At 54.5% G+C, this 20,535-nt stretch overlaps 1 protein-coding gene across 1 annotated transcript; it reads left to right on the forward strand.

The window, feature by feature from the left end:
• Window positions 1-6,748: 6,748 nt before the first annotated feature.
• Entpd3 (ectonucleoside triphosphate diphosphohydrolase 3) lies at window positions 6,749-20,294 on the forward strand. The gene is made up of 10 exons (XM_048334750.1): window positions 6,749-6,788; window positions 9,770-9,897; window positions 11,062-11,179; window positions 11,961-12,111; window positions 12,824-12,983; window positions 15,139-15,384; window positions 16,390-16,662; window positions 17,262-17,372; window positions 18,319-18,456; window positions 20,058-20,294. Exons 1-10 carry the CDS (start codon window positions 6,749-6,751, stop codon window positions 20,292-20,294), a joined length of 1,602 nt encoding a protein of 533 aa, XP_048190707.1.
• Window positions 20,295-20,535: the final 241 nt, after the last annotated feature.

Raw genomic sequence — 20,535 nt, forward strand, 5'->3', positions numbered from 1 at the left:
AAGTATTTTCCTGCCTAGGCTGGCTTTGAACTGCGATCCTCAGATCTTGGCCTCCTGAGTTGTTAGGATGACAGGTGGGAGCCACCAGCCCCTGACGTAGCCTCAAGAGTCTTAGAAAGGACTGAAGAATGAAAATGAGCCTTGAGGCTGCGCTAGGGTTGAGAGGTCGATCGCAGAGAAGTGTGGTCTGCTTTGAACCTGCCTGGGAGAGCACGGGGCAGAAGAGCAGACACGCACAAAGGGAGTCACTAGCAACACCCCTCATAGATGAGGAGTATTGAAACCCGAGGAGGGGTGGCTCACGCCTGTCGTCCTAGCTACTTGGGAGGTTGAGATCAGAGGTTCATGGGTTCTAAGCCAGCCTGGTCAGAAAAGGGTAGGAGATTCTTCACTCCAGTTAAGACACCAAAAAGCCAGAAATGGAGCTCAGGGACAGCTCTCCAGCTCGCAGCACAATCCTTCCCCTCCCAAGACTCAGGCAGCACCCAGGTTGGAGGGTGGCATATATAGTATTGGGGCTCAGTAGCCCCTGTGCTGCTCCCTGCTCATGATCCCTAACCTAGAGCTAAACGTCCAGTCCCACAACCAACCTGTATAGATTCATAATGTGTTATGTATACTAGACATCTTATATAATTACATAGCATACAATACATAGTATATATTCTAGTATTTAATATTACATCATGTACTATAGTTATATAGTATATGTCTAAGATATATAGATTTTATACATTGTATAGTATATTTATTTATTTTTGCTTGTTTTGTTTTTTGCCAGTCCTGGGGTTTGAACTCAGGGCCTGAGCACTATCTCTGGCTTCTTTTTGCTCAAGGCTAGCACTCTACCACTTGAGCCACAGCGCCACTTCTGGCTTTTTCTATATATGCGGTGCTGAGGAATCGAACCCAGGGCTTCATGTACACGAGGTGAGCACTTTACCACTAGGCCATATTCCCAGCCCCTACTAGATAGTATATAAAATACAGGTTAATATCACTACAATTAAAATATATTATTCATTATTAATATATTGCTAATTACATAAAATGCAATTCATTATAATATGCACTATATAGCGCCACCTCCAGCCTTTTCTGTATATACGGTGCTGAGGAATTGAACCCAGGGCTTCATGCATGCTAGGCGAGCACTCTACCACTAGGCCATATGCCCAGCCCTCTTGGAGACTTATCTCTAAGTAAACAGCAAAAAACAGAAGTGGAGGTGTGGCCCAAATGCTAGCGAGTCAGCCTTGAGGGGAAAAGTTCAACGCTCAGGTTCTGAGTTCAAGTCCCAGTACAGGTACACACACATCTGCATGCACGTACATGCACACACATACACACAAGCCACAGAGGCTGAGTCTTATTTCCATCAACCGGGCCTGGGGTGTGTCAGAAAGAAGGAATGAAGCTGAGTAATGGAAGCTCAGCTTGGCAGCTGATTGAACCGGGAAATTCCTGCTTGGTACAAATGGATGCATTGTCTTAATGAAGTTAGCTGGGTTCCAACCGCTTATCACCTGACCATGATGAACCCCAGTAACTGAAGAACACGGGAAATGGAGAACTCCTAATCTACTTAAGTCAGTGGCCAACAGATGATGCACGCTGTCTGCTGCCAGAAAAACACAGCCGCCTCACTTCCGCCTTCTTGTATTCATGTACTTAGAGTTATTTTGTACCATCCTGGGCTTGAACTCAGGGCCTGGGCGCTGTCCCTGAGCTTCTTTTTGCTCAAGGCTAGCACTGTGCCACTTGAGCCACAGCGCCACTTCCGGCTTTTACTGTGGATATGGTACTGAGGAATCGAACCCAGGGCTTCCTGCATGCTAGGCGAGCACTCTACCACTGAGCCACATTCCCAGCCCTGATATATATATATACACACATATATACATATATATGATATACACACACACACAAAATTACTTGGCACTGGTGGCTCACGCCTGTCATCCTAGCTATATATATACTCAGGAGGCTAAGATCTGAGGATTGTGGTTCGAAGCCAACCTGGACTGGAAAGTCTAGGAAACTCTTTATCTCTCATAAACTACTCAGGAAAAGCCTGAAGTGGTGCTGTGGCTCAAGGGGTTGCGCCTTGATCACAAAGGCTCGGGGACAGTGCCCAGACCCTGAGCTCAAGCCCCAGGACTGGCAAAAAACAACAGCAAAATCTATGACTGCCATTTGGTGCAGTAGAGGATGAAAGAGGAAAAAGAATACATCGTTATCTTGAGATGGTGAAGAAATGTTTGAGGACATCCAACACCCATTTCTACAATCATTTTTTTTTTTTAAAGCACCTCCTGGCGAGGCAAGGATGAATAAAGAACATTGTCCTTTGTTATGCAATCCATGAACTCACAGATATCCACAGTGAGATCTATGTTCCTCAAAGAAACAAACTCCGCCACTTGCTCAGAGACAGATTCACTTCTAAATGATCTCTCTACTGTGTGCATTTACCAGCAAAGTTATCCATATGTACTATTTTATATATATGTATATATTACATATATGTATACATATGTATATATTATAGAGAATACATATTTTACATATACTTACTGCCATTTAAATATATATGCATACACAAAATAATGAAGCTTTTGTATACCCATGCAAAAGAAGGAAACTTTTGCAATATCATAATTTGGAAATGAATGGAAATTCTGTAAGATTGATCGATGGAGAAAGTCATCAGAATACCTTCCTCAGAAATGAGAGGCAGAATGGAAGGAAAGAACCTTCTAGAAGAGCAGTAAAGGAAGGAAGATGAAGCTCAGACTCTGTGTGTGTGTGTGTGTGTGAGTCCCGGGGCTTGAACTCAGGACCTGGGCGCTGTTCCTGAGCTTCTTTTGCTCAAGGCTGGGTGCTCTACCACCTGAGCCACATCACCACTTCTGGCTGTTTTCTGGGGGTTCGTTGGAGATAAGAGTCTCATGGACTTTCCTGCTGGGGCTGGCTTTGAACCACGATCCTCAGATCTCAGCCTCCTGAGTAGCTGGGATGACAGGCGTGAGCCACCAGCGCCCAGTTTGAACTTGGACTTGTTGATTCTTCCATTCTGTGCCTCTCTTCTTTTTCTTTTCAGCCACAGAAGCACTTCTGTGTTTCCACACTCAAGCCAGCTCGCTTCCTTGTTCCCTTTCTGCCAAGGTAACCAGCGGGGTTTGATTGTCGTCGTTTTGATCCTGATGCGCTGTTCCGAAGGTAATTCGCTTGTATTGTTTTTAACCAAGGTAAATATTAGTCCAAGAAGAACTGAAGCCACACAGAAACCTGCTGAGCTACAATTCTCACGGCTTCCTAAGAGAAATTGAATCTCAGCCAGGCACCGGTGGCTCAGGCCTGTCATCCTAGCTAATCAGGAGGCTGAGATCTAGAGCGTCACAGGTTCAAAGCCAGCCCAGGGCAGGAAAGTCCATGAGACTCTTATCTCCAATGAAACCACTAGGAAAACTGGATGTGGAGCTGTGGTTCAGGTGGTAAAGCGCCAGCCTTGAGCACAAACAGCTCAAGGGATAGCACCCAGGCCCTGAGTTCAAGACCCAGGACACCCCTCCTTAAAACATAAAAAAGGGGGGCTGGGGATATAGCCTAGTGGCAAGAGTGCCTGCCTCGGATACACGAGGCCCTAGGTTCGATTCCCCAGCACCACATATACAGAAAACGGCCAGAAGCGGCGCTGTGGCTCAAGTGGCAGAGTGCTAGCCTTGAGCGGGAAGAAGCCAGGGACAGTGCTCAGGCCCTGAGTCCAAGGCCCAGGACTGGCCAAAAAAAAAAAAAAAAAAAAAAAACATAAAAAAGGGGGGCTGGGAATATGGCCTAGTGGGAGAGTGTTCCCCTCATCTACATGAAGCCCTGGGTTCGATTCCTCAGCACCACATATATAGAAAAGCCAGAAGTGGCGCTGTGGCTCAAGTGGTAGAGTGCTAGCCTTGAGAAAAAAAAAAAAAAAAAAGCTCAGGGACAGTGCTCAGGCCCCGAGTTCAAACCTCAGGACTGGAAAAAAAATAAAATAAAATAAAAATTAATAAAAAGACACAGAGCAAGAATGTGAAAAAAGATGAATTTCTCCTGTGTCTTCGGTGTCTTTTCTTTGATTCCCATTATTCCTGGTTTATTTTTGGTATCGAGTTCACGCTCACATGTGAAACTCTCCATGTAATTGCCAGTGTCATCTTCCAAGACGGCTTTCGAACTTGAAGTTGCTATATTTAAAACAACATAGTCCTTCCCCATCTCCCACGAAAACTCTTCCCTGGCTACAAAGCCAGGCATGAGGGGGGAGGGGGGCCTCCCGCCTGTCACCCCAACTACTCAAGAGGCTGAGATCTGGAGGCTCGCAGTTCAAAGCCAACCCCGGGCAGGAAAATCTGTGAGACTCTAATCTCCAATGAACCAGCAAAAAGCAGAAGGGGGAGCTGTGGCTTAAGTGGTAGAGCACCCGTCTTGAGCACACAAAGAGCTCAGGGACAGCGCCCAGACCCTGAGTTCAAATCCCAGGACTGGCAAAACCAAACAACACCAAAATCAGCTCACCGTGTACCTTCCTCTGGCTGCTTTTCAATGCTGGCTTTGAACTGCTTAGCTGTCTCTTTCTGCTAAAAGACACTGTCCGTGGGGAATCATCACACAGTGCTCTCCTTAGAACATTGTATTCTTTTCACAGCTAACCGTTGACATCTGTCTGCGATCTATTTTTGTATATGATGTGCAATGGGGATTCATCCAAATGGTGAGTTGGCGCTGCCTCTCTCCTCTCTCTCTCTCTCTCTCTCTCTCTCTCTCTCTCTCTCTCTCCTCTCTCTCTCTCTCTCTCTCTCTGCCATTACTGAGACCTGAACTTGAGTCACACAAAGCCGGGTGCTGATGGCTCCCGCCTGTCATCCTAGCTGCTCAGGAGGCTGAGATCTGGAGGATCGAGGTTCGAGGCCAGCCCGGGCAGGAAAGTCAGTGAGACTCTGATCTCCAATGAATCACCAGAAAATGCTGGAAGTGGCGCCAGCCTTGAGCACGGAGAGGCTCAGGGACAGCGCCCAGGCCCTGAGTTCAAGCCTGATGACTGACACACTAAATGAACAAATGAATGAATGCGTGAATGGAGAGCCAAACGAATGAACAAAGAAGGAGATGAACAAATGAATAAATGAATGAATGAGCAAAGGAATGGGTAAATAAATGGAAGAATGAATGACTGAAACAATGAGTGGAGGAAATGAATGAATGAATGAATGAATGCTCTTGATGGGGGCCAGTGGGCGGTGATCCCCTCTTGCCAGCCTCTCCCTCCTGAACCCCAGAAAGCCTGGGGACTCCCCCTCCCCCTCCCCTCCCCCCTCTTCTGCTCTGGGCTGAGGCGATGGGGGGAGGGCATCTTGGTGGACCTTTAGCTTGCCCCTGGTTTATTTGGGGGTGGGTGAGGTGGGGGGGGAGAGAAAGGGGGAGAGGAGGAGAGGGGGCAGCGACAGCGTCCCGGGACATGCAGGAGAGCACTCCGAAAGCGGGGGGTGCTGGGGTGCAGGGATTTTGGCGCAGGTGCTGGGGTGCAGGGGCTGGGGGCGCAGGTGTTTGGAGTTCAGAGGTTTGGGGCACAGGGGTTGGGGCGCAGGTGCAGGGGTTTCGGTGCTGGGGTTTGGGTGCTGGGGTTTGGGGGGCTTGGGGCGCAGGGGTTTGAGGTACAGGGGGTTGGCGTGTAGGTGTTGAGGTGCAGGGGTTTGGGGGTGCAGGGGCTTCGGTGCAGGGTGCTGGTGTTGTGGGACATGGGCTTGGGGAGCAGAGGTTTGGGGTACAGGTGTAGGACGCAGGGGTTTGGGACTCAGGTGCAGGGGTTTGGGTGCTGGGGTTTGGGGTGCCTTGCTGGGGTTTGGGGCGCAGGTGCTTGGGTTCGTGGTCCGGGGGCGCAGGTGTCGGGGCGCCGGCGGCCCGGACGTGGCGGGGGGTGGGGGGGGGGCCGGGCCTCCCAGGCGCCTCCCCGCGGCGCCCCGCCCTCCGCCGCCCGCCCGCCCGCCCGCCCGCCCGCCGGGCCCGCGGCCGTCCGCTCCGCTCCGCTCCGGGCAGCAGCAGCGCAGGTGAGGACCGGGCGCCGCGGGGCGCCGAGGGCGGGGGGACCCGGGGCCGGGTGGAGGGGGGACCGGGGCCGGGTGGAGGGGGGACCCGGGGCCGGGTGGAGGGGGGACCCCGCCTGCAGCCGCCCTGCGCTGCCGGGGAGCAGCGGGGGCCGCGGGGCGCCTGTAGCCGGGGCTTTGGGACACGTGCGTGTGCAAATGCGTGTGTACATGCGTGTGCATGCGTGCATATGCGCGTGTGTGTCAGCCCCACCGGGGTAGAAGACTCTAGATCACTCTTATTATTCCTATAGAATATTCCAGGTCACTCTTATTATTCCATTTATTATCAACTCCAACCGTTTTACTTATTTATTCACTTAGTCATTTCATTTTGCCCGTCCCGGGGTTTGAACTCGGGGCCCCGGGGCGCTGAAAAGCTGGCGCTCTACCACCTGAGCCACAGCGCCACTTCCGGTTTCCCGGTGGTTTCATGGGAGATAAAAGAGTCTCCACAGCCTTTCCTGCCCTGGGCTGGCTCTGAACCTGGGGTCCTCCCAAGATCTCAGCCTCCTGAGGGTAGCTGGGATGCCAGGCTTGAGCCCCCCCCCCCGCCCTCCCCACCCAAGCCTGCCTCAGTTTCTCTTTTCTCCTCTTTAGCTAGAAGAAAGAAAGGGAAGGAGAAGAAGATGTTCACCGTGGTGGCCCGCCAGCCCTGCGAGCCCGCAGGTGAGTTGGGTTGAGTGGGCTTCCCCCCCCCCCCCACGCGCGAGAGGCCTCGGGTGGAAACCCCAGCTTCGCCCCAAGATGGTTTCTATTCTATTCTGTTCTATCATGTGTAATTTGTATTCCTGGCTCCTGCAAATGGCGGTGCAGACTCCTCTCTGCCCTCTGGGCCCTCTGGGCCCTGGCCCAGGCCTTTGCCTCTCGCATCCTCTGGAAAAAAGAAAGCACTGCTTGTCATCAAAGTCACAGAAAACGGGCTGGGAGTGTGGCCTAGTGGCAAGAGCGCTCGCCTCCTATACATGAAGCCCTGGGTTCGATTCCCCAGCACCACATATATAGAAAAGAGCCAGAAGTGGCGCTGTGGCTCCAGTGGCAGAGTGCTAGCCTTGAGCAAGAAGAAGCCAGGGACAGTGCTCAGGCCCTGAGTTCAAGGCCCAGGGCAGAAAACAAGGACTTTGCTTAGAGGGTTGTCCCCTCCCACCCCCAGTTTGTGACATGCGTTCATGGCCCCTGGCATTGCCTTTGCTTTAAGGTGTGTGTTCAGGAAGTGTGTTGTGTGATGATTGTGTGTTGTTCTCAGGGCCTGGGCGCTGTCCCTGAGTCTCTTTGGCTCAAGGCTGGCGCTCTACCGCTTGAGCCACAGCGCCACTTCCGGTTTTCTGGTGGTTCCTGGGAGAGCAGAGTCTCAGGGACTTTCCTGCTCTGGGCTGGCTTTGAACCACAATCCTCCAGATCTCAGCCTCCTGAGTGGCTGGGATTAAAGGTGTGAACACCATTGCCCAGTCCCCATATAAAATATATAGTATGTATATATAGTATGTATATATGGTGTATGTATGTATGGAATATATATGTGTTGTATATATATGGTGTGTATATATGGTATATATGTTGTGTGTCTATGTGAGATATATGGTGTGTGTATATATGGTGTGTATATATGGCATATATGTGTATATATGGTGTGTCTATATATGGTGTATATATGGTATGTATGTGTATATATGGTGTGTATATATGGTATGTATATATACGGCATATATATGGTGTGTGCATATGCTATATATATGGTGTGTATATATATGGTATGTGTATATATGATATATGTGATGTGGGTATATATGGTATATATGGTGTATATATATACTATATATTTTATATATTTTTTTTAAAGCTACTCATGTTAGCTAGACGCTGCCTAGCAATTAGGATGTTTGTTTGGTCTTAATGACAGTGCGGCTCCCGGCTTCATTTCTGAAATGAAAGAGGCCTGGCGCTGCTTCATTTTGCTTTGTAATAAGCTTTTCTGCTGCCAGCAAGTGTTGGCTGGAGGTAATTATAGCAATTTTTTTTTCCCCTGCCCTTGGAAATTGCTGAAGCATGAAGGATCGCGGGCAGAAGCCGGGCCCGGTGGCTGCGGGCTCTGCTAGTCCCTGCGGAGCGATGGAGATGAGCCGTCTCAGGCTTCCAAGTGGATGTGATTTAAAAATACAGCCAGGCACCAGTGGCTCCCGCCTGTCAGCCCAGCTACCCAGGAGGCTGAGATCTAGAGGATCGCGGTTCAAAGCCAGCCCAGGGCAGAAAAGTCCGTGAGACTCTGATCTCCAAGGAAACCACCAAAAAACTAGAAGAGGCGCTGGGGTTCAAGGGGTAGATTGCCAGCCTTGAGCTGAAGAGCTCAAGGTCAGGAGAGCCCAGGTCATGAGTTCAAGTCCCAGAACTGGCAAAAAAAAAATTCGAATAATAAAGCTCAATATTCATAGGGATTTTTGTTTGTTTGTTTGTTTTTGGCCAGTCCTGGGCCTTGGACTCAGGGCCTGAGCACTGTCCCTGGCTTCTTTTTGCTCAAGGCTAGCACTCTGCCACCTGAGCCACAGCGCCCCTTCTGGCCATTTTCCGTATATGTGGTGCTGGGGAATCGAACCGAGAGCTTCATGTGTAGGAGGGAAGCACTCTTGCCACTAGGCCATATTCCCAGCCCCCATAGGGATGTTTTTGGTGAATATGAATTTTTCTATGCATGTGTCTGTTCTGGGGGCTTGAACTCTTGTCAGGGGCTGACTACTTTGTCAAAGCTCAAGGCTACTGCTCTTTTGCTGGTTCACTAGACATCAGAGTCTCACAGACTTTCCTGCCCAGGCTGGCTTTGAACCACGATCCTCAGATCTCAGCCTCCTGAGTAGCTAGGATGACAGACGCAAGCCATAGGCACCCAGCCTAAGCTTAATATATCTATATCTATATCTATATATATATATATTCCTTTCAAAAGGCATGGTTTCATTTAGTAGATTAAATCTCTACTGTATCCTATTAAAGGGAGGGGGAAAAAAAAAAGAAAAAATCCACTAATCTTTTAAATCTCTATCATGGGCCCCAACCTGCATTCTTGGAAAGTTGATAGCAAGTCACCTGTGTCAATTAACTCGTTCTTGGCTGTGTGTGGTTGATCAGAGATGATAAAACCGTGCGTGGGGGCTGGGGATATGGCCTAGTGGCAAGAGAGCTTGCCTTGTATACATGAGGCCCTGGGTTCGATTCCCCAGCACCACATATACAGAAAACGGCCAGAAGTGGTGCTGTGGCTCAAGTGGCAGAGTGCTAGCCTTGAGCGGGAAGAAGCCAGGGACAGTGCTCAGGCCCTGAGTCCAAGGCCCAGGACTGGCCAAAAAAAAAAAAAACCGTGCGCGGAGGGCTGGGAATGTGGCTTAGTGGTAGAGCGCTCGCCTAGCATGCATGAAGCCCTGGGTTCGATTCCTCAGCACCACATAGACAGAAAAAGGCCGGAAGTGGCGCTGTGGCTCAAGTGGTAGAGTGCTAGCCTTGAGCAAAGTAAAGCTCAGGGACTGAGTTCGAGCCCCAGGACTGGCCAAGAAAGAACCTTGTTGACTTTTCCATCTGGTCTTGGCTTTGAACCCTGATCCTCAGGCCTGGCTCCTTTCCCAGCCTCCTGGCTGACATCTTAACTCCGTCTTCACCAACAGGCTTCAGGGTTCTGTCCCGGACTCCGGTCATCCTCACCGTGGTGGTGTTGCTCGCGAGCGTGGCAGTCGTGCTGACGATCACACTCATCCAGGCGTGGCACTCCCAGGTCCTGTCCCCCGGACTGAAGGTCAGCAGCGGGGAAACCATGGCACCCCGAGCCAGCCCTGCGGGGGGAGGCTGAGATTGGGAGGATCGTGGTTCGAGGCCAGCCCGGAGCGGGGGTTGGGGGGGGGTGGGCAGGAAAGCCAGTGAGACTCTTGATCGCCAATGAACCCACCAAAAGCAGGAAGGGGTGCTGTGGCTCAAGCGGTAGAGCACCAGCCTTGAGCAAAAGAGGTCAGGGTCCTGAGTTCGAGTCCCAGGACAAACAATCTAATAATAATAATAATAATCAACCCATCCGGCCCTGATTTCCTTGACCTTGGGTGTCCTTTGATGAACAGAGTTCTTAATGCTCAGTGGTCAAGGGTGGAAAGGAGATGTCGCCAGTCCCCCAGTGTAAACCGGTATGTCCTGTTCCAGAACCTTCTAGAGCAGCGATGACCTCATGGCCTTCCCACCGCAGCCCTGCCCCTCCCTGCTTTAGATCGTGACATCTTTTTTTGTGGTTTTGTGGGGGGGTGTTCACCCCCCCCTTTTTGCTCCTGTGTTAGCACCGGGGGGGCCTGAACGTGTCCCCTCGCGCTTGTGTCCTGGTTTTCCACGCACGGCTGGACCTCTACCATTTGAGCCGCAGCTCCAGTCCACTTGTGGCTTTGTGGTGGTGGTGGTGGTGGTTGTTTTGGGGAGTCGGGGGGGTAGGGGGTTGGGGGGCTTCCTTGGGAGAGAACAATCTCCACGGATTTCTCGGCCTTTTCCGCCTTCTCAATCATGACCTCCAGGTCTCGGCTTCCTCCTCCTCCTCTGCAGCTGAGACTACAGGCGTGAGCTACCATGCCCGGCTGGCAGACGGTTCCCTTGCCCTCCCATGGGTTCGCACTAGGCCTGCCAAGGAAAACCGAACCACCCCAAGCCCGTGGGCGGCTCCCGCCTGCCATCCCAGCTACTCAGGAGGAGGCTGAGATCTGGAGGTTCAGGGGTTCAAAGCCAGCCTGGGGCAGGGAAGTCTGTGAGACTCTGATCTCCAATGTAACCACAAAATAAGCAAAAAAGGAGAGAGCTGTCCTTGGAGGCCATTGCTCTCCTAGAATTCTCGCCATGTCTGTCCGTGCTCTACCGGCAGGTGACTGTTGGGGTTTCTAGAAGATTCCCAGCCTCTTTGTGAGTGTCTCTCCTGCTGCCTCTTTTTCAGTATGGCGTGGTTCTGGACGCCGGCTCTTCTAGAACGACGGCCTACGTGTACCAGTGGCCTGCGGAGAAGGAGAACAACACTGGCGTGGTCAGCCAGAGCTTCCGCTGCAGCATGAAAGGTAGCAGGCGGGATAACAGGGGGGACTGGCCAGTGGGAGAAACCTCCGGCCACCCTTGGAGGTCTAGAGGCTGGTTGGGGTGGTGGTAGTGGCAGTGGGGTGGGTGGTGAGCACTGGTTTGGGAGTCTGGGATTACAGGTCAGGCTGGTCCAGTCCATTGCTTTCTAAAGTAATTGATTAATTCAAGGGGTCTGGGTGGACCCCTTGAGGCTCCCTTGGCCAGGGGTCATGTCCGTTCACCGAGGGACAGTCCGCAGGCTCCGCCCTGGCTACCACAGGAAAGTTCCAGAAGGGACCAGAAATGGGTTTTTGTCTGCTTGGGTCCCTTAACCGCAGCTGCCATGATGCCTAGCTCTGTGGCTTCTTCCAGAGTAATTGGGGGTTCAGGTTTCCCCACACATAGCCCGTGGCCAGCTCTGTGGGTTCCCACCACCATGGACGCCTCCTTCCTCCTCTTTCCTTGGCTTTCTGTCGGTGGTGGGGCTTGAACTCAGGGCCTGGGCGTTATCGCTGAGCTTCTTTCTGCTCCAGACTGGCACTCTCCCACTTGGAGCCAAGATGGCGCCACTTCCGCTTTCCTGGTGCTTTCGTGGGAGAAGAGAGTCTCATGGACTTTCCTGCCCCACGCTGGCTTCGAACCCTGATCCTCCAGCCTCCTGAGTAGCTGGGATGATAGGTGTGAGCCAATAATAATAATAATAATAATAATAATAATAATAGTAATAATAATAATAGTAATAATAATAATAGGAGGAGCTGCATTGCAACTCTTTGTCCTCAGGCTCTGGGATCTCCAGCTATGACAAGAACCCCCAGGATGTCCCCCGCGTGTTCGAGGACTGCATGGAGAAGGTCAGGGAGCAGGTGCCCGGCCCACGCCACGCCTCCACGCACCTCTACCTGGGCGCCACAGCTGGAATGCGCTTGCTCAGGTGAGCACTGCACCCCAGACAGGTGGCCAAGCCCCCAAACTCACCCATCACTGCCATCTACCGATGCAGTTCTAGCCAGGGTGGGGTGGGGTGGGGGGGACCCAGTGGCTCCCACCTGCCACCCCAGCTCCTCAGGAGCAAGCTGAGAGGGGGAAGAATCGTGGTTCAAAACCAGCCTGGGACACAGGCAACGTCCATGAGGCTCTGATCTCCAGTGATCACCAGCTGGGAAACCGGAAGTGGCGCCATCTTGGTTCCAAGTGGTAGAGCGCCATCCTTGAGCACAAAGAAGCTCAGGGACAGTGCCCAGGCCCTGAGTTCAAGCCCCGGGACTGGCCAGTGGGATTTCATGAGACTTCTGCCACTTCCACAGAGAGGAGGGGTTTGGTTTTCGTTATTCATTGTTGTCATAGTTACTCGGCTTGTTTTTGTGGGTGGTGTTGTCAGTAGTCGGGTTTGAACTCCCAGCCTTGTGCTTTGGACTTGGCTTGTTGTTGGTGGTGTTGCTCAAGGCTGGCGCTCTACCCCTTGAGCCACACCTCTCCTTCCAGCTTTTGGCTGATTCCTTGGAGATCTGAGTCTCACAGACGTTCCTGCTCTGGGCTGGCTTTGAACCGCGGTCCTCTAGATCTCAGCCTCCGGGGTGGCTGGGGTGGCAGGCGTAGGTCCTGTGTGTCATGGCCACCCCGGGCTGGCCGTGTTCCTTCTCTAGGTTGCAAAATGAGACAGCAGCCAACGAGATCCTGGAGAGCATCCGAGACTACTTCGAGGCCCAGCCTTTTGATTTTCGGGGTGCCCAGATCATCACCGGGGAGGAAGAAGGGGTGTACGGATGGATCACAGCCAACTATCTGCAGGGGAACTTCCTGGAGGTGTGTGGAGCAAACCCTTCTTGCTGTTGATGCCCTCTGTGGGGGGGGGGGCTGGGCGTGGGGGGCACCGTGCCTCCTGGGGTTCACGAAGACACTGCAGGAGAGACCGGCTGCGTGGCTCACGCCTGTCACCCCAGCTCCTCAGGAGGCCGAGAGCGGGAGGATGGCGTTCACACCCCGCGTCCCGTGCCCTGATCACAGGGGTGACACCACAGCTTGGTCACGGGTGGGGTGCGTGGTCTGGTCTGGGGTGGGGTGCGTGGTCTGGTCTGGGGTCTAATCATGGGTGGGGTGCGTGGTCTGGTCTGGGGTGGGGTGCGTGGTCTGGTCTGGGGTGGGGTGTGTGATCTGGGGTGGAGTTCGTGGTCTGGTCACGGGTGGGGTTCGTGTGGTCTGGTCTGGGGTCTGGTCTGGGGTGGGGTGTGTGGTCTGGTTTGGGGTGCATATGGTCTGGTCACAGCTTGGGGTGCGTGGTCTGGTCACAGCTTGGGGTGCATGGTCTGGTCACAGCTTGGGGTGCGTGGTCTGGTCTGGGGTGGGGTGCGTGGTCTGGTCTGGGGTGGGGTGCGTGGTCTGGTCTGGCGTGGGGTATGTGGTCTGGTCACGGGTGGGGTCTGTGCTCTGGTCATGGGGGGGTGTGTGGTCTGGGGTGTGGTCTGGTCTGGGGTGGGGTGCGTGGTCTGGTCACGGGTGGGGTGCGTGGTCTGGTCTGGGTGGGGTGCGTGGTCTGGTCACGGGTGGGGTGCGTGGTCTGATCTGGGTGGGGTGCGTGGTCTGGTCTGGGGTGGGGTGCGTGGTCTGGTCACGGGTGGGGTGCGTGGTCTGATCTGGGTGGGGTGCGTGGTCTGGTCTGGGGTGGGGTGCGTGGTCTGGTCACGGGTGGGGTTCATGTGGTCTGGTCTGGGGTCTGGTCTGGGGTGGGGTGTGTGGTCTGGGTTGGGGTGCATATGGTCTGGTCACAGCTTGGGGTGCGTGGTCTGGTCACAGCTTGGGGTGCGTGGTCTGGTCACAGCTTGGGGTGCGTGGTCTGGTCTGGGGTGGGGTGCGTGGTCTGGTCTGGGGTGGGGTGCGTGGTCTGGTCTGGCGTGGGGTATGTGGTCTGGTCACGGGTGGGGTCTGTGCTCTGGTCATGGGTGGGGTGTGTGGTCTGGGGTGTGGTCTGGTCTGGGGTGGGGTGCGTAGTCTGGTCACGGGTGGGGTGCGTGGTCTGGTCTGGGGTGGGGTCTGTGCTCTGGTCACGGGTGGGGTGTGTTCTCTGGGGTGGGGTGCGTGGTCTGGTCACGGGTGGGGTGCGTGGTCTGGTCACGGGTGGGGTGCGTGGTCTGGTCTGGGTGGGGTGCGTGGTCTGGTCTGGGTGGGTGCGTGGTCTGGTCTGGGTGGGGTGCGTGGTCTAGTCTGGGGTGGGGTGCGTGGTCTGGTCACGGGTGGGGTGCGTGGTCTGGTCTGGGTGGGGTGCGTGGTCTGGTCTGGGTGGGGTGCGTGGTCTGGTCACGGGTGGGGTGCGTGGTCTGGTCTGGGGTGGGGTGCGTGGTCTGGTCACGGGTGGGGTGCGTGCTCTGGTCTGGGTGGGGTGCGTGCTCTGGTCTGGGTGGGGTGCGTGGTCTGGTCTGGGTGGGGTGCGTGGTCTGGTCTGGGTGGGGTGCGTGCTCTGGTCTGGGGTGGGGTGCGTGGTTTGGTCTGGGGTGCGTGGTCTGGTCACGGGTGGGGTGCGTGGTCTGGTCTGGGTGGGGTGCGTGGTCTGGTCTGGGTGGGGTGCGTGGTCTGGTCACGGGTGGGGTGCGTGGTCTGGTCACGGGTGGGGTGCGTGGTCTGGTCACGGGTGGGGTGCGTGGTCTGGTCTGGGTGGGGTGCGTGCTCTGGTCTGGGTGGGGTGCGTGGTCTGGTCACGGTGGGGTGTGTTCTCTGGGGTGGGGTCTGTGGTCTGGTCTGGGTGGGGTGTGTTCTCTGGGGTGGGGTGTGTGGTCTGGTCACGGGGGGGTGCGTGGTCTGGTCACGAGTGGGGTGTGTGGTCTGGTCACGGGTGGGGTGCGTGGTCTGGTCACGGGTGGGGTGTGTTCTCTGGGGTGGGGTGCGTGCTCTGGTCCCGGCGTGGGGTCCCGCATGAAGGCCCCGGGCCGCCGGCCATGGCGCCCCTGTCCCCCTCCCCCCCGTGCAGCGGACGCTGTGGCACGCGTGGGCTCACCCGCGCGGCGCGGGCACGGTGGGCGCGCTGGACCTGGGCGGCGCCTCCACGCAGATCTCCTTCGTGGCGGGCGACGCGGACGCGGAGGCGGCGGCGCGGAACGGCAGCGGGCGCGTGCGCGTGAACCTGTTCGGCTACAGCTACCCGCTCTACACGCACAGCTTCCCCTGCTACGGCCGCCACGAGGCCGAGAGGAGGCTGCTGGCCGCGCTGCTGCAGGTGGGGAGGAGGGAGGGGGGAGGGAGGGGGAGGGGAGAGGAGGGGGAGGAGAAGGGAGGGGAGGAAGGGGAGGAAGGAATGGAGAAGAGAGGAGGGAAGGGAGGGGTGAGGGGGAAGGGGAGGAGGGGGAGGGGAGAGGGAGGGAGGGGAGGGGGAGAGGAGGGAGGGACAGGAGGGGGAGGAGGGGATGGGGAGGGGGGAGGGAGAGAGGGGAGGGGGAGAAGGCAGGGGGGAGGAGGGAGGAGGGAGGGGAGGGGATGAGGGAGGAGAGGGGGAGGAAAGGGAGGAGGGAGGGGAGGAGGGAATGGAGAAGAGAGGAGGGAGGGGAGGCTGGTGGTGGGAGGCGAGGAGGGGGAGAGGAGAGAAGGGGAGAGAGGTGAGGGAAGGAGGGGAGGGGGAGAAGAGGGAGGGATGGGAGGGGGAGGAGGGAATGGGGAGGGGTGAGGGAGGGAGGGGAGGGGGAGAAGGCAGGGGGAGGAGGGAGGAGGGAGGGGAGGAGGGACGGGAAGGAGGGGAGGAGGGAGAGAATGGGGGAGGGGAGGGATGGGGAGGAGGGGGGAGAGGAGGAAGGGGAGGAGGGAGGCAGAGGAGAGGAGGGAGGGGGAGGGGGAGGAGGGTTGGGGGAGGGGGAAGAGAGGGAGAGGAGAAAGGGGGAAGAGGGGGAGGGAGGGAGGGCAGGGGGGAGGGCAAGGGGGAAGGAGGAGGGTGAGGAAGGGGCGGAGGGAAGGGAGGAGGGAGGGCAGGGGAGAAGCCGGAGCTCAGGGCCAGGCCGCTGACCCTGATCTCTCATCTCCTGGTGTTCAAGGCCAGGCGCTCTACCACTCGAGCCCCAGCCCCACTTCCGGCTTTGTTTCTGGGGGTTCCTTGGAGCGGAGTCTCCCGGACTCCCCTGGCGGGGCTGGCTTTGAACCGCCGTCCTCAGCTCTTGCTGTTGGACAGCCACGAGGATGCCATTGATTTGCCCCAATTCTTCTAACGCCCAGCACCCCGATCTTGGGCCTGCAGGATTCCCCCGCAGGGAGTGAGCTCATCAACCCCTGTTACCCCCGAAACTACAGCACCGGCTTCACCCTGGGGCAGATCTTTGGGAGCTTGTGCACGGAGAAACAGGCGCCGGCCAGCTACAACCCCGGCCTCACGGTGGCTTTCAGAGGAACTGGGGACCCGTCTCAGTGCAGGGAGAAAGTGGGCGCCCTGTTTGATTTCCATTCCTGCCAAGGCCAAGAAGATTGTTCCTTTGATGGTGTTTACCAGCCCAAGGTTCAAGGAGCCTTTGTGGTAAGTGCTAAACCCACTGGAAGATTCCATCCGGGCTGCCTCACACATTGGTTCGAAACCTGCCTGGGCACTGTAGCGCATGCCTGTAATCCAAGCTGTTCAGGGGCAGATAGATCTGAGACCCAGCAGCAAAAAGCCGGAAGTGGCGCTGTGGCTCAAGGGGTAGAGCGCTAGCCTTGAGCAAAAAGAAACAAACTCAGGGACCATGCCCAGGCCCTGAGTTCAAGCCCCAGGATTGGCACAAACCAATAACAACAGACATTGTTCTCTGGCCTCGGTTTCTCTTCCCCCGTCCTCCCATCCGTGTTTTTCTTCCTGCATGCTAAAGGAGTTGCTCATTGCATTGCTCGTCCTGAGAGCTCAGTTTCTTTTCATTTGTGCCAGTCCTGGGGCTTGAACCCAGGGCCTGGGCACTAGCCCTGAGCTGCTTTTGCTCAAGGCTAGCACTCTGCCACTTGAGCCACAGCGCCACTTCTGGCTTTTTCTGTGTCTGTGGTGCTGAGGAATCGAACCCAGGACTTCCTGCATGCTAGGCGAGCGCTCTACCACTGAGCCACCTTCCCAGCCCCTGGAGCTCACCTTCTTCTCGTCCTTTGCAGGCGTTTGCTGGGTTTTATTACACGGCCAGTGCCCTGAACCTTTCGGGGAGCTTCTCCCTGGATGCCTTTAACAGCAGCTCCTGGGGGTTCTGCAGCCACGCCTGGACTGAGGTCAGCACCCCGAGACCAACGCTGCGTGTCAGCACAGAAATCGCCGCTCCCTCCCGCCTGGCCTCCCAGCGACTCAGGAGGCTGAGGCCTGAGGATCGCGGTTCAAAGCCAGCCCAGGGCAGGAAAGTCCACTCTCTGATCTCTAAGGAACCACCAGAAAAAAGCCGGAAGTGGGGCTGGGGCTCAAGTGGTACAGCGCCCGGCCCTGAGTGGAAGACACTTATGTGAGGATGTGAGATTTAGAGTTCAAACCCAAGGACCAAGAGAAAGACAGAGAAACAGAAAGACAGACAGCCAGGGAGAGAGAGCAGAGAGACAGACACACAGACAGACAGAGACAGACACAGAGAGAGCCAGGGAGAGAGAGACAGACAGACAGACAGACAGAGACAGACAGACAGATAGACAAAGACAGACACAGAGAGCCAGGGAGAGAGAGAGAGACAGACAGACAGACAGAGACAGACACAGAGAGAGCCAGGGAGAGAGACAGACAGACAGACAGACAGACAGATAAAGACAGACACAGAGAGAGCCAGGGAGAGAGAGAGAGACAGACAGACAGACAGATAGAGACACAGAGAGAGCCAGAGAGAGAGAGAGAGACAGACAGAGACAGACACAGAGAGAGCCAGGGAGAGAGAGAGAGAGAGACAGACAGACAGACAGATAGACAGATACACAGACAGAGCCAGAGAGAGAGACAGACAGACAGACAGACAGAGACAGACACAGAGCCAGGGAGAGAGAGCAGAGAGACAGAGACAGACAGACACAGAGCCCCCTCTGGTGGTGGTAATGATTCTGTGTGATCATTTTATTCTGGGAATTCGGGGTGATGGGATCTGGTTGCTATTGGCTGCTGGTTTCCAGTGCTCTGGAAACTCACGGATGGAGGGATTCCTGCCAGCGCCCCCCTCTGAGCCACCCTAAACCTCCTTTTCAGCTCCCCTCCTTGCTCCCCAAATTTGAGGAGGAATATGCCCGCTCCTACTGCTTCTCAGCCCACTACATCTACCACCTGCTCGTCAACGGCTACAAGTTCACCCGGGACACGTGGCCTCAGATTCAGTTCGAGAAAGAAGTAAGTGGAGGGCTGGGAATACGGCCTAGTGGCAAGAGTGCTTGCCTCGTATACATGAGGCCCTGGGTTCGATTCCCCAGCACCACATATACAGAAAATGGCCAGAAGGGGCGCTGTGGCTCAAGTGGTAGAGTGCTAGCCTTGAGCAAAAGGAAGCCAGGGACAGTGCTCAGGCCCTGAGTCCAAGCCCCAGGACTGGCAAAAAAAAACAGGAACCCTCCCCCCAAGCACCCCTCCACCTTGCTTCCCCTCTGGCCAGATACAGGGGCTCACACCTGTCATCCCAGCTACTCAGGAGGCTGAGATCAGAGGATCGGGGTTCAAAGCCAGCCTGGGCAGGAAAGTCCATGAGATGCCAGTGAAACCACCAGAAAACTGGAAGTGACGCCATAGATAGCTCCAAGTGGTAGAGCACTAAGGCTTGAGCTAAAGAGCTCAGGGACAGCGCCCAGGCCCTGAGTTCAAGACCCAGGACAGATTTAAAATATAAATAGATGATAGATAGATACATAGATACATAGATACAGAGATAGATATATAGATACATAGATACAGAGATACAGAGATAGATATATAGATACATTGATACATAGATAGATACATAGGTATATAGATACATAGATAGATACATAGATACATAGATGCATAGATGCATATCTACATAGATAGGTACATAGATAGATACATACATACATAGATACATTGATACATAGATAGATACATAGATACATTGATAGATACATAGATGCATGATAGATAGATACATAGATGCATAGATAGATAGGTACATAGATACATTGATACATAGATACATAGATAGATACATACATTGATACATAGATAGATACACAGATAGGTACATAGATAGGTAGATAGATAATACATAGATAGATACATAGATAGATAGCTAGATACATAGATAGCTAGATACATAGATACATACATACATACATACATAGGTAGGTAGATAGATAGATAGATAGATAGATAGATAGATAGATAGATAGATAGCAGATGGCTGGCTGAAAGATGTCTGCAAGTCTATTCAAGCCTGGCTTCGAGAATAATCACATTAAACCAGCCAATATCCTGCATTAGGCCTCGGACTGTGTATCATCACATGAAGAAAATTAGGCCAGTTCACGAATGAAGGAGTCTGGAGACAAAATGGTGCTGGCCCCTCTGCTGACCCCGATCTCTGCGCTGACAAATCCAATTCCAGCTACACCACACTATGAGAACAGCAAGGCGTCCTTTCCCTATGAATTCAGGTTGAGACAACAACTCAGCTTTCCAGTTCCTTCTTTTTTTCCCCTTTTGTGCCAGTCTTGGGGCTTGAACTCCCTGAGTGCTCTACAATTGTAGCCACAGCACCACTTCCGGTTTTCTGGGGGTTTCCTTGGAGCTGAGAGTCTCATGGACTTTCCTGTCCAGGCTGGATTCGAACCACAATCCTCCCAATCTCAGCCTCCTGAGTAGCTAGGATGACAGGCGGGAGCCCACCGGTGCTGATCCTTTCGGGCTAGTGTGTAAAAAGTGTCAGGGTGTGTGTGTGTGTGTGTGTGTGTGTAGTGAGCTTGACTCTTGGCCTGGTTCCACAGGTGGGGAACAGCAGCGTGGGCTGGGCTTTGGGGTACATGCTGAGCCTCACCAACCAGATCCCAGCAGAGGCCCCCCTGATCCGCCTGCCCGTTTCACCCCCCGTCTTTGTGGGTGTCCTGGCCTTCTTCACCACCACAACACTGCTGTGCTTGGCGTTCCTTGTGTATCTCTGCTCGAGGTTCCGGGTCAGGAAGAGTTCCGAGCCGGCCTTCGAGCAGTCCCTGGATGCTGAGTAAAAGGCAACCCCGGTAGCAGCCTCCCTGGGGCAGTGGCCTCTGCGATCCAACCATTTCTCTATTGATTTCATGACAGCTGGGCTCTGGTGCGCACGCCTGTAATCCCAGCTAGTCAGTCAAGGAGGCCTGAGAGCTGAGGGAGGATGGTGGTTTCAAAAGGCTAGCCCCAAAGTAAAAGAACTCCAATCACACACACACACACACACACACACACACACACACACACACACAGCCAGAAGTG

This window comes from Perognathus longimembris, chromosome 26 (genome assembly GCF_023159225.1).
Source record: "Perognathus longimembris pacificus isolate PPM17 chromosome 26, ASM2315922v1, whole genome shotgun sequence".
Classification (NCBI taxonomy): domain Eukaryota; kingdom Metazoa; phylum Chordata; class Mammalia; order Rodentia; family Heteromyidae; genus Perognathus; species Perognathus longimembris.

What these genes read in the sequence shown, in the direction of transcription:
- Entpd3 (XM_048334750.1), top strand. Translation starts at nt 6,749, where the DNA reads ATGTTCACCGTGGTGGCCCGCCAGCCCTGCGAGCCCGCAG. An exon ending in TCCTGTCCCCCGGACTGAAG is followed by an intron (nt 9,898 to 11,061) that starts GTCAGCAGCGGG and finishes CCTCTTTTTCAG; the next exon opens with TATGGCGTGGTTCTGGACGC. An exon ending in GCTGGAATGCGCTTGCTCAG is followed by an intron (nt 12,112 to 12,823) that starts GTGAGCACTGCA and finishes TTCCTTCTCTAG; the next exon opens with GTTGCAAAATGAGACAGCAG.